This window comes from Podarcis pityusensis (assembly GCF_964106645.2).
Source record: "Podarcis pityusensis genome assembly, chromosome: 7".
Taxonomy (NCBI): Eukaryota; Metazoa; Chordata; class Lepidosauria; order Squamata; family Lacertidae; genus Podarcis; species Podarcis pityusensis.
In genome coordinates this window covers 3,471,972-3,497,215 of record NC_138031.1, presented here as the reverse complement: position 1 = coordinate 3,497,215, position 25,244 = coordinate 3,471,972, and the positions used below count along the sequence as shown (strand labels likewise).

Genomic DNA, 25,244 nt, shown 5'->3' with positions numbered 1-25,244 from the left:
AAGCCCCACGCAGAGCGCACTGCAGTAATCTAGACAGGAAGAAACACATGCGCTGGGGGTGGAAGGGCTTTGGAGAGCTTCCCAAGAGCCGTGGGCCGGGGAGGAAGCAGAGGGGCGTTGAGGTGAAGGTCCCCCAGGCCACCTTGGGTCCCAAAATGGGCAGGGGCTCTTATGGCTCCCACAAGGAAATTGGAAACGGCATGTGTTCCTTGGAAGCTGGGCAAGGAAAAAAGCAAGATGGAGGGGTCATCAGCTGCTCAACTCTGGCTCACCGTATCTGTCATGGCTCTCACAGAATCTTAAGAGTTGGAAGGGACACCCAAGGCTCATCTAGACCAACCCCCCCACAATGCAATGCAGGAATCACAATTGTCTTCCCTTCTCTCTGCCCCCAATCAGCCAAGAATGGGTACCATCCATGCACCGACTTGGATCAGCGACTTGGCACGCAGGTCGATGGGGTTGATCTCATGCCCTTACGGCAGTGGGGTCAGTGGGTCTGGCTGTTAAGCGGCAGGGGGGTGGGCTAGATGACACGTGGGACCTCCTTCTGACTCTATGATTCTTTTATTCTGTTGGTGGCTGCTGAATGCTGATACGGCCTAGATCCTCATAGCTACAGGGCCGCCTCTCCTGGTACGTCCCACGGAGGACCTTACAGTCTTCAAATAAAAACATCTTCGAGGTCCCGGGCCACAGGGAGGTTAGGCTGGCCTCAACCAGAGCCAGGGCTTTTTCGGTTGTGGCCCCGATCTGGTGGAACGCTCTGTTACAAGAGACTAGGGCCCTGAGGGACTTGACAGGGCCTGCAAGAAATAACTGTTCCACCAGGCCTTTGGCTAAGGCACAGTCTGACCCCCTCCTTTGGCGATCCTTGTAGAACTCTGGCCCAGTGGTTGCCATTTGATTTTGAATTGATTTTAGAATACTGATTTTGGAATGCTGTGTTACTTTTATTGCTGTTAGCCGCTCTGAGCCCGGCTTCGGCTGGGGAGGGTGGGATATAAATTAAATTTTATTATTATTATTATTATTATTATTATTATTATTATTACGGAGCTCTCTTCCTTTAGTAGCCCTAGGAACAAGGGAAGCTTCCTTACCCCAGATCAGAGAATTGGTCCGCCTATCCCAATGCTGCCTGCTCGGACCGGCAGCAGCTCTTCCAAGACCTGAGCCAAAGTGAATCTGTCGAATGGCTTCCTCCCAGGTCCCTTCAACTGAAGGTGGCAAGAACAGAACCGGGGACATCTCTGCATGCAAAACACTGAGCTTTGAACCCTGCCCCTTTATCCCTTGAAGTCTCAGCCAAGGAAGGAACCTTCCCTGCTTGGGATGATATTTGACAGCCCATGTTAAACAGGCCGGGGGGGGGGGCAGGTTGAGGGGAGGGGGGTCTTCAAGCCCTCTATTTCTGCAACTCGGATTTCCTCTTCTGAATCTCCATCTCCCAGCAACACCAGGCTGCTGAGCAGAGAATCGTTTCCCCCAAGGGTTTGGATTGCTTGGCATAGAGAGGAAGGGGAGAACGCCCCCCCCCCCTTTAGAAAGAGCAGATTCAAATGAACAAACAGAGATTGAAATTTGTTTCGGAAGCCCCTTCCAGGGTGCCTTTATGAATTAGAGGGAGAGAGAGAAAGGGAGAGAGGGAGATCAGAACAGGCCCCTTGATGCAACGCAGAGCACCAGCCTGCTCAAAGTATGACTCATCCGAGTTTCTTTGAAATCCTCTCCCCACTATGTTATTCACACAAAGCCTTTCATTTCCCAGAATCAAAATACTTTCCAGCTATTTTTTCGTGTGTGTGTGTGTGTGTAAATGTCAGCTGCTCAGCGCTTCCAAGATCAGAAGTGGAAAAACCCCAGGACGCGGTTCAAAACCTAAGATTTCGATACCCTGGCAAGCTTCGCTTAAGCACCGCACTTGGCTTGGTTAATCATCCTGCAGCCCTATCTCACAGTCTTGCTTCTCATCTTTTAATTTTTATCTGTTGCCATAGCTGCTCTCTCTTATTATAGAATGAAATAAAAGAAAATCGGGGGGGGGGGGAGGAAAGAGAGAGGCGTGCGTTCAAAAGGGCGTTCTTCACAGAGGAAAAAACATTGAGAGGCCCGTCGTTCCCCAATTTGAATTGTTATTATACTGTGTGTCAGCTAAGAAAGCCTTATACGAGCGCAACGTCAGATAAACACTGGCTGGGGTTTGGGCAGATGGACTTGGTGCATCTCCAAGCTCACTGGAGAATCTGCTATGGGGCATAATAATACTAATACTAATACTAATAATAATAATAATAATAATTATTATTATTATTTATTTATTTATATCCCGCCCTCCCCAGCCGAAGCCGGGCTCAGAGCGGCTAACAACAATAAAAGTAACACGGCATTCTAAAATCAATTCATTTTAAACCAGAATCAAATTAATGGCAACCATTGGGCTGGAGTTCTATGAGGATTACCGAAGGAGGAGGTCAGACTGTGCCTTGGCCAAAGGCCTGGTGGGACAGCTCTGTCTTGCAGGCCCTGCGGAAAGATGTCAAGTCCCGCAGGGCCCTAGTCTCTTGTGACAGAGCGTTCCACCAGATCGGGGCCACAGCCAAAAACGCCCTGGCTCTGGTTGAGGCCAGCCTAACCTCCCTGTGGCCCTGTGGACCTCCAAGTCAATCCATCAATTGGTAGACTTTTTACTTGCTTTATAACAAACCTAAGAGATCTCCGTGAAGCCAGACTGTGTAGCACCTAACCTGTTGCTGGACCCCCAACTCCCATCATCCCCCAGTTAGGGGGGATTGCCCATGGTCAGCAATGATGGGGGCAGCTGTTGAACAACATCTGGGGAGGCCACAAGATTTGCAACCTGTCTTAAAGTATCTGGGGTGACTGGACAGACCAGCTGGCTCCACCAGCCTTGCCTTTAGCTCAGCATCATCTCTTGATTGCTGGAAGACCAAGCGGCTTCAAGGAGAGGGGTTGGTTTGGTGGTTTAATACAGCAAACATCTCAGAATTCTAGAATTGTAGAGTTTGGACGGGACCCCAAGGGTTATCTAGCCGTAAAATGTAAACCAGAGGCATCAATGAAAGCAGGTCTCCAGTTTTTTAGCGAAGAACCTAAGGACGTAAGAACAGCCTGGTGGATCAGGCCCTCAGCTCTCATTGCTCTGGCTGCTGCTGAATGCGATTGCCTGGAGAAACAGTTTGGTTTATGGGTATCACGGATAAACTGACATAGGCCAGCACAGGAAATGGGTTAAGCAGAAACTGTAGGCAGGTGAGGGTCAAAGATGACGAAAGATGCTCAGAAGCAGCAGAAGCCAAAGGGGCTGAGCATAGGAAGCTGCCTGATGCAGAATCAGATGACTGGTGATACAAAAGAACCACAGAACTGTAGAGATGGAAGGGACGCCAAGGGACATCTAGTCCAACCCCCTGCAATGCATCTAACTCAGCATTGCCGAGACCGATTCGCAGTGGCTCTCCAGGGTTTCAGGCATCCCTGGAGACACCAGGAATTGAACCCAGGACCCTCTGCAGGCAAAGCAGAGGCCCTATCACTGAGCTATGTCCCGTCCCCCAAAGGACACCGAGCAATACCAATACAACTCAGACTGGAGACAACAACTCTTCTATAGCGTTAGTTCAAGGATGCCAAATATAGTAGTTTCAAAATCAGGGTTAGAGAACAAGGGCCGGGAACGTCCCCTACCCAAAACCTTGGAGGCAGCCACTGCCGGTCAGTGCAGACTATACTAAACTAATGGTATGACTCTGTAAAAGACCGCTTCCTGTGTTCCACAGCCCTAATCTGATCCCCAAAGAGGTACTTCCTAAATCTTTCCTACTCTCCCTCGTCATCAGAGGGATGATTTGCTCCCACGATGGACCCTTCCTGAAAGGGACACCTGAAGTGCCAGCACCTTACCTGGGACGGATGCAGGTACGGCTCGGGCGACGCCAGGTTGGTCTGCACCGACACGCTCTTCTCCAGCAGGATCTGGGGGAAGCCGAGCTTCTCGAAGGTGTTTCGCTTCCAGTGCTTGTTCTCCTGCTGGGCCAGCGCCTCGTCCTCGCTGAAGGCCCGCACCACGGGCCCTGGCATGGGGAGGGGCACCGCTCCATCGCTCTCGTAGCCCGAGCCGTCCTTCTGCGAGTCCCAGCTGCTCCTCTGCCGCATGTGGTAGTGGGCTTGCTGGGCCTCCCACGCCAGCCGGGCCTGGGCCAGGAAGGGCTCGGGGAAGCCCCGGGTCGACTCGGCCTCCACTGAGCGGCTCTCCATGCGGTTCATCTGGGGCCGGCTGCAGCCCAAGGGCGCCCTCTCCTCCGACAGCCCTTCCTCCCGCTCGCCCGAGCCGTCGGTGGAGGAGGCGTTGGGGTCGTACGAGAGCGATGGCTTCCGGCTTTTCCTCTTGCGCGTGCCGGGCGAGTAGCCGGTGGAGGACATGGTGTTGTGCTGGCTGGACCACGACATGGAATCGTCCCCCTGCGAGACGGGCGGGCTGTGCCGGAAGTCCGCCCCTTCCATGCTGCTGTAGTCGCCGGACTTGACCTCCAGCCGCTGGTCCCTCACCAGGCAAGGGCTGTGCTGGAGAGAGTAGGAGCCGCCGATGGGGTTCGGTGAGTATTTGTGCCGCAAGCCGGTCTTCATCTTGGGGCTGGAGCCCGACTGCTCGACGTAGACCAGCTGCCGGACGTACTCCTTGCCGGCGGGACTGTACTCCAGGCTCATGAAGCGGTCGGGCCCCTTCTGCTTGGTCAGGACCAGCTGCTGGTAGGGGGAGTTGGAGCCCTGCTTGGGTGACTGCAGGAAAGGGTGCGGCTTGCGGATCGGGGACTTCTGCGGAGAGCCGGCCTTGTAGCTCCCGCTGGCCTCAAATTGCATGTCCACGGGCGGCTCATCGTAGATAGGAGCCTGGTACTCCATGGGCGGCTCCTCGTACAAGGGCGGCTCGTAGGCATAGCGCGGAGACGACGGCTGCGACTCGCTGGAGTGCTTGCGGTGCTGGGCCTGGAGCGGGGAGCAGAAGGAGTCGCCGCGCCCCAGTAGCGGGGAGCAGCTGCCGACGTGCTCGGCCCGCTTCAGAAAGGGTGACTGCTTCCTCTCCGGGAAGAAGACAGAGTTGTCCGAGTCGGGGGCAAAAGTCTGGAGGTTGGGGGACGGCTGGCCGCCCGAGGGCCGGCGCGACCGCGTGCCCTGCTGGTTGTCGGGGGTGTAGCCGTTGCCCTGGTGCATGAGGAAGCTGGGCTCACGGTCCGTCACCTTGATGAGCATCCGCTCCTTGGTCCCCGTGTTCCACCGGAGAGATGATGCCCTGGGACAAGGAGAGGCAGAACACAAGGCAGCCGTCAGAAGCAGGAACAATGAAAGCACCTTTATATATATATATATATATATATATATATATATATATATATATAAATAAATAAAACGTATTTCATTACCTACCGTATTTTTCGCTACATAAGACACACATTTTTCTTCCTAAAAAGTAAGGGGAAATGTCTGTGCATCTTATGGAGTGGATGCGTGTTCCCTGGAGCCGAATTGCCCAGGGGTGAAAAGCAGATCATGCATTTTTTTTTTTTTGAAAGAGGGAAGTGGGTGTTGAAGCAAAGCCGTTAATCAGCAAACAATTGGGGAGGGAGATAAGGGACGCTAGCAATAAAAGAGGCTGCCTGAGAGGGGGGAGGTAAAAGCCCATGGATCCTCAGGATTTTTTGCATTGGGTCACCCCAAATTCACCATCAGCTCACATAGCATATCCATGGCTACAGCCTGCACACAAAAAACATGCATCCACTGTTTCGTGGGGCCGCAATGGCACAAAAACGTGGTTACAAAGCACGGATCCACATGGATTCTCAGGATTTTTGCATTGGGCTACCCTAAACTCACTGTCAAATCACATGTCTGTGGCCACAGCATGAACCACAAAAATCATACATCCACTATTTCGTTCAGAATATATTTTTTTTTCTTGTTTTCCTCCTCTAAAATCTAGGTGCGTCTTATGGAGCGAAAAACACGGTATAACAATGCAAACGCCTGAGAGGTACAGAAACAAACAGTGGCTTGCCGGTTTCACGTCATATGGTCCACAACTTAAGAGATGTGGATTGGAGAAATGATTGTGGCAGAGAGAGAAAAGCAATGTTACGAATAATAAGATTTTGGTTCCACAGAAGCACAGCAGGGTGGACGGTAATAAGTTCCGGATTACAACCAAGTCAAGATATCACCATACTTTGCAAGAACACGTCAGCCATAAAGTTTGCCTTTTGACATAAGTTGTGAAACAATGCCACGTAGCTGCGTAGTCTGGAGGTTTGGCTTTACCCCTGGAAGCTCATAAAGAACGAGTGAGTTTTTCAGATATGGCAAGAAGTAAGACCTTCCTAAACCAGAACTTTTCAGAATCTTAAAGCCAAGTTAGTTCCTGAAGAATGGTTAGTCAAGCAGCGACAAGAAGTTCTGAAAATATTCTTACTATTTTACAGCACTGGTGAACATACACAAAACCAAGAGGGACACAGTGGGCTTTGTTTGGGGCACACAATATTACAGTATGTGCAGATCAGAGCATCCTTATTTTGAGGGTCTTTTCAGAACTTGGCACACAGCAATCTGGGGAGATGTTGAAGCATCTGCAAGATCTACAGGGGAAGCAACACTTGTAGATCAAGTGGTCAAGTGGCTCCATGATTCATCCTGAATCAAAACTGCTACCAATGCTCCACATTAGTTGAGTGCTCACCTCAAAGGGGAAAAGGGAAATTGAAGAAACAGTAAGCATCAAGGAACTGGAATCAACTGATGTGTGGATGGGATCTATGGCTATGGAGATGTAAGTGTGAGGTTAGTCAATGGCAGGACAGGGCAAACGTCAGGCTTATGGGATCTTGGGAGATCCCTGCTAATCTCTGAGTAGAGATATACCAGCAGATCTCTGGTCTACCTCCAGCCAAATATGCAGGTAACAGGTGCAGGAACTTCCACTCACCCAGACTGAAGGCAGAAAAGCACCAGGGGCTTATCTCCACCAGACGGGGCCATTCGAAGGCTAGTAATAAAGCACCACCAACAGCCAGTGTGGTGTAGTGGTTAAGAGCGGTAGTCTCGTAATCTGGGAAACCGGGTTCGCGTCTCCGCTCCTCCACATGCAGCTGCTGGGTGACCTTGGGTCAGTCACACTTCTTTGAAGTCTCTCAGCCCCACTCACCTCACAGAGTGTTTGTTGTGGGGGAGGAAGGGAAAGGAGAATGTTAGCCGCTTTGAGACTCCTTAAAGGGAGGGAAAGGCGGGATATCAAATCCAAACTCTCCAAACTCTTCTTCCTAACGGGACGTGGGTGCCGCTGTGGTCTAAACCACAGAGCCTAGGACTTGCCAATCAGAAGGTCGGTGGTTCGAATCCTCACGACGGGGTGAGCTCCCGTTGCTCGGTCCCTGCTCCTGCCAACCTAGCAGTTCAAAAGCACGTCAAAGTGCAAGTAGATAAATAGGTACCGCTCCGGCGGGAAGGTAAACGGCGTTTCCGTGCGCTGCTCTGGTTCGCCAGAAGCGGCTTAGTCATGCTGGCCACATGACCCGGAAGCTCTACGTCGGCTCCCTCGGCCAATAAAGTGAGCACCGCAACCCCAGAGTCGTCTGCGTCTGGACCTAATGGTCAGGGGTCCCTTTACCCTTTACCTTTACCATTCCTAATATAATTACCTGGAGTTAGTGCAACAGGACACAGATCTCCAGCAGACATGAGAATGCATTTGATAGCCAACCCAGATGCCAATGCATGTTCCTTTTGCTCATGGGGTTCTGCGCCATGTCTGAACCCCATGGCTACTCCTGCCCTACATTTTCCAGGCCTGAGATCCTTTTGACTGGAGATGTCACAGACTGAGCCCAAGACCTGCTGTGTGCAGCGGCCAACGAAACACTGATCTGTCCTCTTCTATACCTGAAGGCTCCGAGGCCCAGGAGTCAATGCTGTCCCCATGGAGTTACAATGGCAAAGTCCTGTCCTCTCCAGCCCCAAACCTGCAAATGTGTACCCGGAAACTTAAGACGACCGATGGACGTGGTACAAGGCATGCAGAATTTGCTGGAAGGACCATTCGCCAGACGCAAACATGGTTGCTCTTCCGTCGCTCACCCCAGCCTAGCCAGGAAAGTCTTTTGCTGGAAGGAGAAGAAGGACACGCCACGCCACCCGCTGTATGGGCAATCTATGTGGAAGAAAAACTGTATATCAAGGAGTCAGTGACCTGACATGGTTGTCCTCTTCCTTCCTTCCTTCCTCTCCTTGTCTCTGAAGTTCTTTGATGGCATGAGAGCAGCCTATAATGTCCTAATCAGTTAGGAGGAAGAGATAGTGATGGGTATCTTCTTGGATGTTGGACATTGTTTTAAGAAAGGGAGGCACTGACAGGGAGTGACTAATGAATAATCTGCATGTATCTAGCTATCTATAAATTGGATGGCTGTGGGCAAAACTTCTGAGAAGCTCATGCACAGACTGATCTGGCCGTGGGGCCCTGCAAACTGAAGCTACCTGGGGGAGTCACTTCTCCACTTATTGAGGGAGGGCTTCTAAGTGGCAGATTGAAATGCGTGCTTGGTATGTATATATTGTTTGCTGTTTAAAATAGCATCTTTAATCTTCTCGCCCACTTGTGTTTTGTATTACCTCTGAATCTCATTTTAAAAGAACCACCTTGCATTTGGCAAGGCACTCGCCACAGCTGCATACGGAAAGACTCCTGACCTTTAGGAAAGCAGACCCATATTCCCCGTCCATGCACTTTTAGGTTCAGCAAAATTCACATTCAGCAGGAATGAAAATAATATTAAAAGGAAGAAAGGGGGAAAGTCGCCCTTGACACTCTGGCTCCTGGTTCCTATCAGCTCCTCACCATTGCTATTCCAGTGGCATCTCCTCAAGCGAGGAACTCTGACTCTTAATTGGAGTTTGCCGTGGAACCAGAGGTTTTCCATCCCGCTCCCAATTAATATTTCATGCGCAGAAATAATTATAATCTCGTGATCTTTGCGCCATGGCATTAACTCGCTTGGATGGCCCTGCCAAAATTCTGGGAAGAGTGGCTTTCGGACTCTCCATCTTAGGACTAGACGCTACTTTCCATCGACCTGCCTGCAGGCAAGACCCTGCGTGTCTGCGAAGGAGCCTCTGAGCATGGCAAGAGAACTCCGGGGCTTTCTAGAGCTCACAGGTGGCTCACGCCATGCGCTGTTTTTGGTGGAAACGTGCCAGGGATTGAACTGTGGGGGGGGGGGTGTCTCCTGCACACAAAGGAGAAGCTCTGGCCTGGAACCACAAGCCCTCCTGCACTTCCATGCCTGTCCCTGCTGTTGGGCAGAGTGAGGTGATTGCCTCAGACAGCAGATGGTGGGTGGCAAGCAGCAGCAGCAATAATAATAATAATAATAATAATATTTATTTATTTATTTATTTATTTTTATATGGTTTCCCCAGCCACTCTGGGCGGCTCCCAACCGAGTGTTAAAAACAATACAGCATTAAACATTAAAAACTTCCTTAAGCAGGGCTGCCTTCAGATGTCTTTTAAAGATAAGATAGCTGCTTATTTCCTTGGCATCTGATGGGAGGGCGTTCCACAGGGTGGGCGCCACTACCGAGAAGGTCCTCTGTCTGGTTCCCTGTAACCTCACTTTTCACAATGAAGGAACCGCCAGAGGCCGTCGGAGCTGGACCTCAGTGTCCGGGCTGAACAATGGAGGTGGAGACGCTCCTTCAGGGATACTGGACCGAGGCCGTTTAGGGCTTTCAAGGTCAGCACCAACACTTTGAATTGTGCTCGGAAACGTACTGGGAGCCAATGCAGATCTCTCAGGACCGGTGCTATGCGGTCCCAGCGGCCGCCCCCAGTCACCAGTCTAGCTGCCGCATTCTGGATTAACTGCAATTTCCAGGTCACCTTCAAAGGTAGCCCCACGTAGAGCGCATTGCAGTAGTGCAAGAGATGGGGTGCAGAACCTGCTGCGGTCAGAGACAGTGGAGGGCACGGTCTGGTTGCCTGTGCCCCTGAGCTATAGGCCTCCCCTTCCAAAACACAGGATTTACTCCAAAGATAAAACAGAACCATTGTCTCCACAAAACGTGTGAGTGTTGATGCAACACACAGAATGCCTTGTTAAAAGGCATATGTGTTCACGTAAAAAAGAGTGGTCGGGCGACTAAGGAAACGCCTAACCACAGCGGCCTCCGAGTGCTTGCCGCTGTCAAAGGTTAAGCAAAATCCTAAGTGTGCCGTTTTGGTTACACTTGGCAACTGCCAACGCTAATCGAATCTTTGAATCGCAGCTCCCGCGGGCCCTCTTCTCACAGCAGTGAATGCCATATTAAAGGTATAAATGCGGTGATTTAATGGTTAAATTGCAACGTTGAGGCCATTTCTTCATTGCCTCTGCTTAAGAGCGATTATGCACAAAATGCATTAGGTGTGATAATCGGGGTGCTTCCTTCAGCAAAACAAACCTTTTCTTTGGGACATTTTTTCAGGTGGAGCGGGAAGATTTTATTCCAAACAGCAACAAGGCATTCAAGCATTCATTCATTTTCTGTTCCCTCCCTTCCTTCCAAAGGGGTCCAGGGCCTCCTTTTAATTTTGGCCACCCGTACTTGGCTCTCTGTCCCCTGAGCCCCGCAATGCTGGGCCACACTATAAAATTAAATACGCAACAGGCAACTGCAGATCTTGTTCACTTAGGGCAGCAACAGGTTGGATGGGAGCTAATAAACTGAAGTTGAGAGTGGAGGTGCACCTTTCCTTTGGGAGTTGCACTGACTGCCTGTTTGCTGCCAGGCCCAATTCAAGGTGTTTTAGGACCCAAATACTTAAGGGGCTGCCTACTCCTATTCCTGCCTTCTCCAGCTCCGCAATCTGCAGGGGACAGCCCTTCTTGAGGTACCTCTGACAGCATTGACATGGACAGGGTTTTCCCCAGGGTGGTGACATGGAGCTCCCCCTTGAACGATATATGTGATGGTCCCCCTACATTGGTGGCTTTCTAGGTAAGCACCTGAAATCAGCTAGCTGATTAAAAATCTGCAGCCTTTCCATGGTGTTTGTGGGAGGGGGGATTGTTGTCATTGTTTTGATGTTTTGGTTTGAATTATTTATTTGTGCTTTTACCTTATATTTTTATCTTGTGAATCGCCCTGAAATCTTACGATGAAGGGCAGTATAGAAGTCTAAAAGCAAAACAAAAAATATTAAAAATAAAACAAGTCTCACAACGCTTGGGAGATTGAGGTGGCGTGTAGCGAAGGGGCAACGAACAATGGCGCCAGAGATTCAATCCACTTTAGGTCACGATGTGTCCCAGCTGAACGTCAACAGATTAGGAAAAGCTGAATGAAAATGGATGGCGAAGACCCACAGAAAGGCGCACAAGATTGCTCAGGGGATTTCTAAAAGGACGAGCATCAAGGTCAGGCGAGGAAGGCATCCGTCAGCCTTCGGAAAGCAGGCATGTGGCGGCTCGTCTGCCCCCAGCAACGCTCTGCTGGCCCTGTGGATTTTGCTCTGAGATTTGCTGTGCAGGCTGCAAAACCAGAGGAGGGGGCAGAGTGATCCCCAGCAGCCCTGGACCGGCCATGCCAGCCGGCTCTTCTGTTCCACGCAGCAATTGCCAGGAAAGACCCTCCCCATGGCTGTTGCACGATATCTGCATGGATCTGGCTGTGCGATAGGGCCCTGCTCGCAGCAGAAGGAAGGTCACATCGAAGGAGCGAAGCAGCAACCTCTGAATGCTGCCGAAAGGGAGGCCAAATGCTTCAGCTCCCGCCCCCCCCCCCCAGCACGTGCGCAGGCAATCCAGCGCAAACAAAATTGACCTCCGAGAGGAAATGTGATAGGGCCAAAAAGGAGCAGAGCCAGTACTGCTCACATCTCCCATTTTCAAAGACATGAAAAGGATGACCGGAAAAGCACTGCACCATTGTTGTTTTTAACGCAGGATGAGACCCTCCCTGCCCGCGGACTGTCTCGCCAGAGTGGTGCATGCTCTGGTTATCTCCCGCTTGGACTACTGCAATGCGCTCTATGTGGGGCTACCGTTGAAGGTGATCCGGAAACTCCAACTAATCCAGAATGTGGCAGCTAGACTGGTGACTGGGAGCGGCTGCTGGGACCACATAATACCTACATTGGCTCCCAGTGCGTTTCCGAGCACAATTCAAAGTGTTGGTGCTGACCTTGAAAGCCCTAAACAGCCTCAGTCCAGTATACCTGAAGGAGTGTCTTTACCCCATCGTTCAGCCCAGACACTGAGGTCCAGCTCCGAGGGCCTTCTGGCGGTTCCCTCACTGCAAGAAGCCAAGTTACAGGGAACCAGGCAGAGGGCCTTCTCGGTGGTGGCGCCTGCCCTGTGGAACGTCCTCCCACCAGATGTAAAAGAGAGCAACAACTACCAGACTTTTAGAAGACATCTGAAGGCAGCCCTGTTTAGGGAAGCTTTTAATGTTTGATGCATTATGGTATTTTAATATTTTGTTGGAAGCTGCCTAGAGTGGCTGGGGTATAAACAAATAAATTATTATTATTATTATTATTATTATTATTATTATTATTAGTTCACATGCTCCAGGGAATAGAATGGGTGGATGGGGACGCCTTAGTGACAGATCGAGACAATCTCTCGGCTTCTTCGCTCAGGGTTGTTGGCAAGGAAACTAAAAGGGTACAAAGCCCTGATTGACTTGGGACCTAAATACCATATTTTTTGCTCTATAAGACTCACTTTCTCCCTCCTAAAAAGTAAGGGGAAATGTGTGTGCGTCTTATGGAGTGAATGCAGGCTGCGCAGCTATCCCAGAAGCCAGAACAGCAAGAGGGATTGCTGCTTTCACTGCGCAGCTATCCCTCTTGCTGTTCTGGCTTCTGAGATTCAGAATATTTTTTTCTTGTTTTCCTCCTCCAAAAACTAGGTGCGTCTTGTGGTCTGGTGCACCTTATAGAGCAAAAAATATGGTACTTGATGGAGCGCCTCCCCCCCCCCCCGGATGAGGCTGCCCACAAATTTAGGTTGCCTGGGAAGGCACTTCTTAGAGTTCCTCTGCTGGGAACACTTCATTTGGTGGGACATGCAGGAAGGATTTTTCTATGGTGGTTGCCTTGGCCCTGAACTCCCTTTCCATTGAACCTGGAACCCGCACTGCTGGCCTTCAAACGCTAGGTGAAAAACCTCGCTGTTTAGGCCTCTGGTCAGTAAAGCTGTTGGTTTAACGCCCCTTTCTCCTGTCAGCCAGCAGAAAGTTCACAGAACCTGGGAGTTAAGGCTGTGCAGAGGAAGCAGTTTCTGTCCTGTCCTGAGTTCATTGCAATCAGTGCTGCTTATGTTCCACCACAGTTCAGCTTCCACTAAAAACCTCCTATGTTATTCATCTCACTTTTCTGCTATGGCTGAAACTTACGTAATTATAGAATTAATTTCAGTGTGCTTCAACAGAATGGAAATGTCAAAGCAATGCAGTAAATAACACAATCATTTATGTAACTGTTGCAGGCTACAAAAAAAACCCTCAAAGGTGAATACTACAGTGGTGCCTCGCAAGACGAAAAGAATCCGTTCCGCGAGTCTCTTCGTCTTGCGGGTTTTTTCGTCTTGCGAAGCAAGCCCATTAGCGGTATAGCGGATTAGTGCTACAGTATTAGCGGCTTAGCGGGCTTAGCGGATCAGCTGATAAGCAGCTTAGCGACCAGCTGTTAAGCGGCTTAACGATCAGCTGATAAGCGGCTTAGCGATCAGCTGATAAGCGGTTAAGCGGCTTAGCCGATCAGCTGATAAGCGGTTTAGCGGCTTGGGAAAAAGGGGGGGGGAGAGGAAAAAAACCCCGCAGGAACTCGCAAGACATTTTCATCTTGCGAAGCAAGCACATAGGAAATTTGTTTTGCGAAGCACCTCCAAAACGGAAAACCCTTTCATCTAGCGGGTTTTCCGTCTTGCGAGGCATTCGTCTTGCGGGGCACCACTGTACTCATTTTTCGCTTTCGCTATTTCCATTCCAGACCTATGATGGACAAGCAACCCACTTCCGTTTCTGACAGAATTGGGAGTAAATCACAACATGATCATCTTCTTCATCATCATCACCATCCTCATGATTGCAATGCAAACAGGAATAGTCCAAAGTCAGCAAAACAAAGGAGAGCAGTCTGCGACGCAATCGCCTATTTGCTGATAGAACAAATCTCAGAAATGCTAGCTAAGTCATAAAAATCAAGTGTGCAAAAAAATTGAAGAGTTACTGACTGCTTGAAAGTTATGGAGAACGCTGGAATTTTGTGCCCCAGACAGGCACCTGTAAGCCTCTTTAGAATCTACAAAGGCACATGAACGCCTGGCCTGGGTTCCATTGCTCCTTGTTCCTTTCCTAGAAGGGAACTGGGGTGGGGAAGGGAGCCAGGAACTGTGAGACTATTTAAGCCGTGTGCTATGTACCACCCTAAGGGTCACAGCTCAGCCACAGAGCATCTCTTTTGCATGTAGAAGGACGCTAGCCTACTGAATTACATTGTCTAAGACACAGATCTTCACCATGCAAATGTGGCCTCTAGGCAACTTTCACTGGCAATGCAGGAGAGGGAGGCAAATTTCCACCTAGATCTTGAAAAATATCCCCCAAACCTGTAATGGATGGTCATCATGGCTGCCTAACTGACCAGCAAGCCAACTCCAGTACAGTGGATGCTTGGGTTGAGAACGTGATCCGTGCGGGAGGCACGTTTGCGACCCACAGCGTTGCGTCTGCGCACGTGCGGGTTGCGATTCGGCGCTTATGCGCAAAGCATGATTTAGTGCTTCTGCACATGCGTGAGTGCCCAAACCTCAAATTAACCCGTTCCATTATTTCCGGGTTCGGCACAGTGCGCAACCCGAAAACACGCAAACTGAAGCGTCTGTAACCCAAGGTACAGTGGTACCTTGGGTTAAGTACTTAATTCGTTCCGGAGGTCCGTTCTCAACCTGAAACTGTTCTTAACCTGAAGCACCACTTTAGCTAATGGGGCCTCCTGCTGCTGCCGCGCCGTCGGAGCACGATTTCTGTTCTCATCCTGAAGCAAAGTTCTTAACCCGAGGTACTATTTCTGGGTTAGCCGAGTCTGTAACCTGAAGCATATGTAACCTGAAGCGTATGTAACCCAAGGTACCACTGTATAGGGCAGATACAGGTTGCAATGGGCTCTCAGCAAACCTGCCATTCTCAACCTTGGATGAGCAACCAGTGTTGATATTCTGCGCAGCCTCTTTCTCTCCTCTTTCTCTCTCTCGGCTGCAAGGAGGAAGGGAGATAGGCAGCTCAGCCACACTAAGCTGGCAGATCCGCTCCCGACGTGAGCCAGCCACGGGGAAAGCACTGGATCAGAATATTAAGGAACGTGAACCAGGTTCAGCTGCAACGGTCCCAGATCAGAGACAACAACAGAAAGCAGGGCTGCAGGCAGACTTTAATTGCTCCCTGTTGTGCAGGAGGGCAGTCATAAAAATTGTTGACGATGGGAAGAATACTTAAAAGGAGGACAAGCAAAAAGGGGGGGAATCAGGGCCTTCTCCCATCCCCTGGCACATGCTGAACATCATCACCAACTAGGAGGCGAGGAACACAAGCGTCAGGCCTGAAATGGACTCCTTGGATTGGAAAGAAGAGAAGCCCCCAAGAGACTAATGTAAAAGATAAAAGTAAAGGACCCCTGGACGGTTAAGTCCAGTCAAAGGTAACTATGGGGTTGCGGCGCACATCTCACTTTCAGGCCGAGGGAGCAGGCATTTGTCCACAGACAGGTTTTCCGGGACATGTGGCCAGCATAACTAACCCGCTTCTGGCGCAATGGGACACCGTGAAGGAAACCAGAGCGCATGGAAACGCCGTTTACCTTCCCACCACGGTGGTACCTATTTATCTACTTGCACTGGTGTGCTTTTGAACTGCTAGGTTGGCTGGAGCCAGAACAAAGAAACGCCCAATCGCCTTCTCAATCTGGCCCGCGGGCGGTCTGGGAATCAGCGTGTTTTTACATGAGTAGAATGTGTCCTTTTATTTAAAATGCATCTCTGTGTTATTTGTGGGGCATAGGAATTCGTTCATTCCCCCCCCCCCAAAAAAAAATATAATCTGGCCCCCCACAAGGTCTGAGGGACAGTAGACCGGCCCCCTGCTGAAAAAGTTTGCTGACCCCTGCTCAAGACCACACAGCTTGGCAACCCCTCATCTTTCACTTGCGTAGGGATGATCAAACCCAAAGACCACCACAAACACATGCAACTTCCGAAGAGACGTATGGGAGTGAAATTGATAAAATTGTGTGTGCTATTTGCCTTAGAACTTCTCTGCAACTCCTTGCAGCTGTATTCACTATGAGAGAAATGCCTGTGGTTTTCCCAGTAGTGATGTATGGAAGTGAGAGCTGGACCATAAAGAAGGCTGATCGCTGAAGAATGGATGCTTTTGAATTCTGGTGCTGGAGGAGACTCTTGAGAGTCCCACGGACTGCAAGAAGATCCAACCTCTCCATTCTGAAGGAAATCAGCCCTGAGTGCTCACTGGAAGGACAGATCGTGAAGCTGAGGCTCCAAGACTTTGGCCACCTCGTGAGAAGAGAAGACTCCCTGGAAAAGACCCTGATGTTGGGAAAGATGGAGGGTCCAAGGAGAAGGGGACGACAGAGGATGAGATGGTTGGACAGTGTTCTTGAAGCTACCAGCATGAGTTTGACCAAACTGCGGGAGGCAGTGGAAGACAGGAGGGCCTGGCGTGCTCTGGTCCAGGGGGTCACAAAGAGCCGGTCACGACTAAACGACTAAACAACAACAATCTTAAAGACCATATTCTCCCATATGAACCTCTAGCGGGCTCTGAGATCTTCTGGGGAGGCCCTTCGCTGTCCCCCGCACCCTCACAGGCATGCTTGGTGGGGAGGCAGGAGAGGGCCTTCTTGGTGGCTGCTCCCTAGAGAAGCCAGACTGGCTCCCTCCTTGCTATTCTTCTGCTGGCAGGTGGAGACCTCCTTGTTCCAACAGGCCTTTGAGAACAGGCTGTTTTTTAAGGAAAGGGCTTTCAAGCAACACTTTGCTGTTTTTATTATCTGTATTGTAATAGAACTGATTTTTCAATATATATTTTAATTTTGAGTTCATTTACATTTTAGCAATGATCTTCTGCGTGTTTTTAGCTATGTGCATTTTTGTTTGTATTTAATTTTTGCGAGCAGCCTTGAGTTCCAGTTTGGGGAAAGGGTGGGATAATAATAATAATAATAATAATAATAATAATAATAATGTGTTGGAAATTCAATAAAAATACTTTTTAAAAAAAGAAACCAAATTAAATTAATGCCTAGACTTTAATGTTTGATGTTTTGCGGTTTTTAATATTTTGTTGAGAGCTGCCCAGAGTGGCTAGGGAAATCCCTTCAGATGGGCAGCATATAAACATGATGATGATGATGATGATGGAGCGTCTCCACCCCCATCGTTCTGCCCGGACACTGAGGTCCAACTCCGAGGGCCTTCTGGCGGTTCCCTCGCTGCAAGAAGCCAAGTTACAGGGAACCAGGCAGAGGGCCTTCTCGGTAGTGGCACCCACCCTGTGGAAATCCCTCCCGTCAGATGTCAAAGAGAAAAACAACTACCAGACTTTTAGAAGCCATCTAAAGGCAGTCCTGTTTAGCGAAGCTTTTAATGTTTAACAGACCACTGTATTTTAATACTTTGTTGGAAGCTGCCAAGAGTGGCTGGGGAAACCCAGCCAGATGGGCGGGGCATAAATAATAAATTCTATTCTATTCTATTCTAACTTCTGCTGGGCCACAAATTCCCCATCTGTGCCGTCCTGCAACTGGTAGGGCAACTGCAGCGACCCTCACCCCAAGCAAACTGCAGAGCGGGAAATAAGCAACTATCCTATTTTTAGAAGACATCTGAAGGCAGCCCTATTTAGGGAAGCTTTTAATGTTTGATAGGTATTTTAATATTCTGTTGGAAGCCGCCTAGAGTGGCTGGGGAAACCAAGCCAGATGGTTGGGGTATGTATGTATGTATGTATGTATAAATAAATAAATAAATTTATTATGTTGTTGTTGTTGTTGTTGTTATCATCATCATCATCATCATCATCATCTTTTGGGATGACACTGAGCGGCCTTGTGGACTTTGGCTGGAGACGTACAAATTGCTGCTTGCAGGATATAAAGTACTGTAAGAGTCTTTTCTTTAGTATGCATGAAGCAATGTTGTCTAAATGAATGCCGACATGAAAAGCAAACTGACCCAGTTTTGCGGTTTGTTGCGTGGGTTTGCGGGGAGATTCACATGCCGTTGGTAGGGAGTCCTTGGCGTAAAAATGACCCTGTTTAGGTCTACTTAATGGTGGCATCGGACAAGGCTAGGCGCTACTGATTTCAGCAAAAAAAGACAGGCTTGCATCCACCTGGTTCAAGGCGGGGGGGGGGGGCGGATGCTGCTGTCGGACCTCAGGATCACCACCTAAACACACACACACACACATCACACACACACACACACACACACACACACACACACACCATGTCTCTTACAGCATGATCCGTTTGCTGCTTTGTAGAAATGACTAAATCAGCATTCAGGAACAAGCGCGTCCTTGCGGCTCGTCCGTATTAATTTGTTTACAGCTTGGCCTTCGGCTCCGAGAGCGGCTTTCGGAGTGGTTCTTCCCGACTTCAGTCTGATTTCGCAAGTCGCTCCCTTGACCTTCAACCCGGGCGCTCACAGACGTCTCTGTGGGCTGTGTGTTCGATACGCAGTGGGGGGGGAAAGACCTCCATGGATCAGGGCCCTTGCACGCTCGCATTTTAACACCATCACCCTATGGGTAGGGGTAAAGGGTGTTTGTGTGTATGTGGTGTCCCCCCCCCCAAAAAAAAAACCCCACTGAGCTCTGCAGAGTGCAGATCTCATCCTTTAAAAGCAATTTTTCCGATCGTCAGGAATGCACAGCTGAGCTTGGGCTCTCGAGGGAAAGAGAGAAATATTTCTACTTTGGTGGTGGGGTGCGGTCTCCTTCAGGGATCTTTGTTCTCTTCATGGCATGCAGAAGAGGAATGCATTAGGGGTTGCTAACTTACTTTATGCGAGACAGGTTTCATTTCTCTGCTCCTCAGGCCAGGGGCAGGAAGCTAAGATGAGCGACAGGGTCAAAGGTCTCTGGTTCTTGTTTGCAGTGTGAGAAGCTTGCGGGAATCATAGGGTTCATAGGATTGTAGAGTAGGAAGGGACCCGGTTCGGGGGGCTGAGTCCCCTACTAAGCAACACAGAGGAGGCCGAAGACACCTCAGCCCATAGGAGTTGGCAATAATAATAATAATAATAATAATAATAATTATTATTATTATTATTATTTATTTATATCCCGCCTTCCTGGTTCAAAAACCGGGCTAAGGGCAGCTAACAACAAATTTAAAACACTTTAAAACACTTAATTGTAAAAGCAGCATAAAATACAGTATAAAAACATGAATAACAATAAAATTCAAAGTTCAGAAATCGATTTAGGGGAAATCCATCTGATAAGCATTAGATAATCCCCAGGGCTAGCTGGCTGAATTGGTCCTACTTGGGCCAGCGAGGAGACCAGGGGAGAATTAGCTGTGGGATCCCAGAGCGGGTAATCTTCATAAAAAGGGGAGAGGGAGGGAAGGAAGGGGAATAAAAGATCAGTCTAAATTCAAATTGAAAGCCAGGCAGAATATCTCTGTCTTACAGGCCCTGCGGAAGGAAGTTAAATCCTGCAGGGCTCTGGTCTCATGGGACAGAGCATTCCACCAGGTCGGAGCCATCACTGAGAAGGCCCTGGGCCCTGGTGGAGGATAATCTGACTTCCTTAGGGCCCGGGACCTCTAAACTATGATTATTCATGGACCTTAAGGTCCTCTGCGGGGCAGACCAGGAGAGGCGGTCCCGTAGATACGTAGATATCTTGGCAATTCTGTATTAAGTGGACTGCTGCAACGTGGCAGGCATTGAATCCGGTACCTTCTGCATGAAGCAGCAGCCTGAAAAGCTGCCTACTTCACTAAGGACTAGAATCTTGATATATTTTTAGGGGATGGGCTGTATCTCAGTAGTAGAGCCTCTTGCATGCAGAGAGGACTCAAGTTTGATCCCTGGCATCTCAGGGCAGGGCCAGGCATATCCCTATTCTGAAACCCCGCATGGTGAGCCCCTGCCAGTCAGTGTGTGCAATACTGAGCTGAATGGACCAATGGGCTGACTCTGTATAAGGCAGGTTCCTAAGTTCCTGGGACACTGAAACAGACTCTAAGCATCCTTTGCTTTGGCCCCAAGTCCCGCTGAAAGACCTGTCTCTCCCTCCCGATCGGAGATCTCAGCCAAGGAAAAGTGTTGCCATTGCCACTTGCAAACTCCAATTCTGATATGAGCTGGGGGGGGGGGGGGCGGAGGGGACTGCTGGCAAACCTGCAGACAGCACCATGACAAAGGGGCGTTCGGGTGCAGGTGCCAGGGGACAGCCCTGTCTTCTCCCCTCGTTTGCTTTCCTCCTTCCCTCTTTCTCAAAGTCAAGTCCTGTCGTGCTCGCCAAAGCAGGCAGAAGTGAAAATGGCGGGGGCATTTCAGTGGCAGCAAAGCAGCGGTCCGTGAAGGGGCCTCCGGGGACTGGCAGGCAGCTGACGCCAGGCATGGCTGGGAATGCCAACACAGCTCAGGATGGGGGCTAAACGTCAAGCAACAAGGACAGAAACACAGGCTGAGCGGATCCTCAGAGACACTAGACGGAAGGTAGGCAAAGATGCAATGTCAGGTGATGGACAGGTGGGCAAAATTGCCCACGTGTTGAAACTTGGCCTGTAGGTGGAGACGGTGGTGCGCTGGCCTTCTGTTCCCCACCTGGCAGCACTTCTTTAGGGTTTCAGGTGGGAGAGACACTGGTGGGGTTTGAACCTGGTGAGGGGGAGTGGCCGCTGAGACCATATAACACCGGTCCTGAAAGATCTTCATTGGCTCCCAGTACGTTTCTGAGCACAATTTAAAGTGTTGGTGCTGACCTTGAAAGCCCTAAACGGCCTCGGTCCAGTATACCTGAAGGAGCGTCTCCACCTCCATCGTTCTGCCCGGACACTGAGGTCCAGCGCTGAGGGCCTTCTGGCGGTTGCCTCACTGCGAGAAGCCAAGTTACAGGGAACCAGGCAGAGGGCCTTCTTGGTGGTGGCGCCCGCCCTGTGGAATGCCCTCCCAGCAGATGTCAAGGCAATAAACAAATACAGTGGTACCTCGGGTTACATACGCTTCAGGTTAACCACGCTTCAGGTTACAGACTCCGGTAACCCAGAAATAGTACCTCGGGTTAAGAACTTTGCTTCAGGGTGAAAACAGAAATCGTGCTCCGGTGGCTCGGCGACAGCAGGAGGCCCCATTAGCTAAAGTGGTGCTTCAGGTTAAGAACAGTTTCAGGTTAAGAATGGACCTCCGGAACAAATTAAGTACTTAACCCGAGGTACCACTATATTTTACTTTTAAAAGCAACCCTATTTAGGGAAGTTTTTAATGTCTGATGCTGTATTGTTTTTAATATTTTGTTGGAAGCTGCCCAGAGTGGCTGGGGAAACCCAGCCAGATGGGCGGGGTATAAATAAATTATTATTATTATTATTATTATTATTATTATTATTCTTATTCTTATTACCTGGGACCTTCCGTACGCAAGCAGATGCTCGACTATTTAGCTGCTGCTGCTGCTGCTGCTGCTGCTGAACCATGAGCTTTTCCTAACGCTTCCCAGCTCCGCAGTTCCACGGAAGCTTCCCGGGCCCTGATTCACTGCCTCCACATTAGGAAAAGGTCCCCATGGCGATCCTACCTACAGCTTTATTCTTTTGAGAGTGCACCCTTTTTGAAAAGTCCTCTAACCGTGGGTCCTCGAATCCCCCAGTTTAATTATATGCTTCATATAATGAAACATTTCCTTTTGTGAACGCCAGAAAATCAATTTCGCCGGATGACTCCGAGCTGTCGTGTTTGGAAGCCGCATGTAGAATTGCTCTTTATTCACATCCCCTCCGTTGGTCATGATTCATAACCCTCTAATAATACTAATCTCCCCTCTTTAATCATTCCTCCCCCCTTCCAACACACACGCATCACTGCTCGTAGGGAAACAATTCCAAATCTGTCCTCAGCCGCTGCAGCTACCCTTTGCTGTGCTTTCTCCAGTTCTACAATATCCCCTCCAAGATTGGCAAAGGACCCTGCGCAGAATTCAAAAGGTCACTGCAGCAAAAGTTTATATAACGACATAATGACATTTGCAATTTTATCTTCTAACAACCCCTAACATTTACTGTGCCTTTTTCCAATGCCTCAAGACACTAAGAGGAAGTTTTAAAGCGAATTCCCTATGATGACTCCTGGTTATTTTTCTGATGTAAAGGTAAAGGTAAAGGTAAAGGTACCCCTGACCATTAGGTTCAGTCGCGGACGACTCTGGGGTTGCAGCGCTCATCTCGTTCTATTGGTAGAGAGAGCCGGCGTTTGTCCGCAGACAGCTTCCAGGCCATGTGGCCAGCATGACTAAGCCGCTTCTGGCGACCCAGAGCAGCACACGGAAACGCCATTTACCTTCCCGCCGGAGAGGTACCTATTTATCTACTTGCACTTCATGCTTTTGAACTGCTAGGTTGGCAGGAGCAGGGAACAAGCAACGGGCGCTCACCCCATCGTGGGGATTCAAACCACCGACCTTTCTGCTGCTCTGGAGGGTAGAACCCAAACCAACAGATTCAAAATACAAGAAAGGAGATTCAAACTAAACCTTAGGAATAACTTTCTGAGGGCAAGAGCCCCTTGACAGTGGAATGGACTGCCTTGGAAGCTGGTAGACTCTCCTTCACTGAAGGTTTTTGAACAGGTTTGGTGGCCATCCCTCAGGGATTTGTTGGCTTCAATTCCTGTGTTGCAGGGGGTTGGATTGGATGACCTTTTGGGGACCCCTTCCAACTCTACAACTCTGTTTTTTTAACACCAGTTCATTACTCCTTTGTTTGTTGTCTTTCTGTGTGTTTCTTTTCTTTTTTCCCTTCCCGTTGTGGTCCGAGGATGAACTGAGTCTTTGCAAGATGCGTTCTGACTTCATCAGAGACATTCCTGCACCAGATGGACCAGAAGTCTGGTCTGGCTCGAGGCAGCTGTCTATGTTCTTCTTGTTTTATTGAACATCTAAATAACTCTTCAACTAGGGAAGACTTAAGAGGTGGGGGCTAAAAGCATTGAATGCATCCTCAAGCACTGAAGCTTCCCTTAGATGAATTTCAACTCTCCTAGAAACTGGCGCCATTTGCAATGGCTGGTGCTTGGAAAAAGCCATTAGTGGCAGAAAGGCACCGAGGTTTTATGGAGTTGAGCAGAAGTTGCCAGGCCCTTTCAAGGAGGCAAAGCTCCTTGCTCAGAAAAGATCTTTCCTCTCCCATCCTTCTGTCCAAAGTGGAGATTAAGTTTGACAAGCCAGGCGGCCAACGTAAATGAATTTGTCTGGCGGGACCTGCGTGCCCGAAAACCAAATTACAGGGCTCGAACAACCATCTCCGGGAAGGAGATGTTTACCTCTGGTTGCGTATTATGCCAAGTGCAGAAGCATCTCGGTCAACTTTTAGCACAAGATTCTAATTGTGGAATTGCAGAATTGGGAGGTAACTTAGGAGTCATCTAGTCCAACCCCAGTAGAGACATCACCTTGCCAACAAAGGTCTGTATAGTTAAAGCTATGGTTTTCCCAGTAGTGATGTATGGAAGTGAGAGCTGGACCATAAAGAAGGCTGATCGCAGAAGAACGGATGCTTTTGAATTCTGGTGCTGGAGGAGACTCTGGAGAGTCCCATGGACTGCAAGAAGATCAAACCTCTCCATTCTGAAGGAAATCAGCCCTGAGTGCTCACTGGAAGGACAGATCCTGAAGCTGAGGCTCCAATACTTTGGCCACCTCATGAGAAGAGAAGACTCCCTGGAAAAGACCCTGATGTTGGGAAAGATGGAGGGCACAAGGAGAAGGGGACGACAGAGGACGAGATGACTGGACAGTGTTCTCCAAGCTACCAACATGAGTTTGACCAAACTGCGGGAGGCAGTGGAAGACAGGAGTGCCTGGCGTGCTCTGGTCCATGGGGTCACGAAGAGCCGGACACGACTAAACGACTAAACAACAACAACAACAGTCCAACCCCCTGAGATGTAGGAATCTCAACCAAAGCACCCATGTGTATCAATCTGAGCTTTTTACATGGCTTACCTCTGCAGATCATGCCATGAATATAAGGTGGCAGTATGCGATATGAGGACCCTCACACACATCATGAATTCTTTAAATCCCGGTGCTCGTTCTTACCTCCAGACATGGCCTGGAAAGCATTGGTAAACTCCTGACGCCTTAATACTTTATATAAAGATCAGCACAGTAATCAGCAAGATTTTATTATCCCCTTCTGTAAGAAGAACGAGCTCCACATACACAATGAATATACCAAAGGTAATTCAGGAAACAAACAAGATAACCAGTTTATAGTCATTTCTCTCCTTTCAACTGCAAATAACTAACAGGAACTTACAGGGACATAAACAAAGAAACAGAAGAAATGGAAGTGACATTTGCTTATTATTGAATTTGTATATAAGTCCTTCATACGAAGACCATAGCATCCAAAAGACTCCCTCCCCTTTCTAATACAATGTTGTGGTCCAAAATAGCGTTTAAAGGTAAAGGTAAAGGGACCCCTGACCGTTAGGTCCAGTCATGGCCGACTCTGGGGTTACGGCGCTCGTCTCACTTTACTGGCCGAGGGAGCTGGCGTACAGCTTCCGGATCATGTGGCCAGCAGGACTAAGCCGCTTCTGGCGAACCAGAGCAGCGCACGGAAACACCGTTTACCTTCCCGCTGGAGTGGTACCTATCTATCTACTTGCACTTTGACGTGCTTTTGAACTGCTAGGTTGGCAGGAGCTGGGACCGAGCAACGGGAGCTCACCCCGTCACAGGGATTCGAACCGCCGACCTTCTGATCGGCAAGTCCTAGGCTCTGTGGTTTAACCCACAGCGCCACCCACATCCTTACTCCGCATTTTCCATAGTTGGCTAGCAAAAGCTGCAGCGGGAGCCCTCTTCGATTCTCAACCATCCCAAGGACCAGTTTTACATTTCACTGGAGCCCAGACCAAGAAATTGTTGGG

General features: G+C 49.5%; 1 protein-coding gene across 3 annotated transcripts in view; it reads right to left on the bottom strand.

The window, feature by feature from the left end:
- Positions 1-25,244, bottom strand: part of ARHGAP39 (Rho GTPase activating protein 39) — a 205,491-nt gene that overhangs the window by 49,842 nt on the left and 130,405 nt on the right. For all 3 annotated transcript variants that reach the window (XM_081012535.1, XM_081012534.1, XM_081012536.1), the window contains exon 4: positions 3,925-5,311. In XM_081012535.1, the coding sequence (XP_080868661.1) occupies positions 3,925-5,311 (1,387 nt within the window). The remainder of the gene's footprint in view (positions 1-3,924; positions 5,312-25,244) is intronic.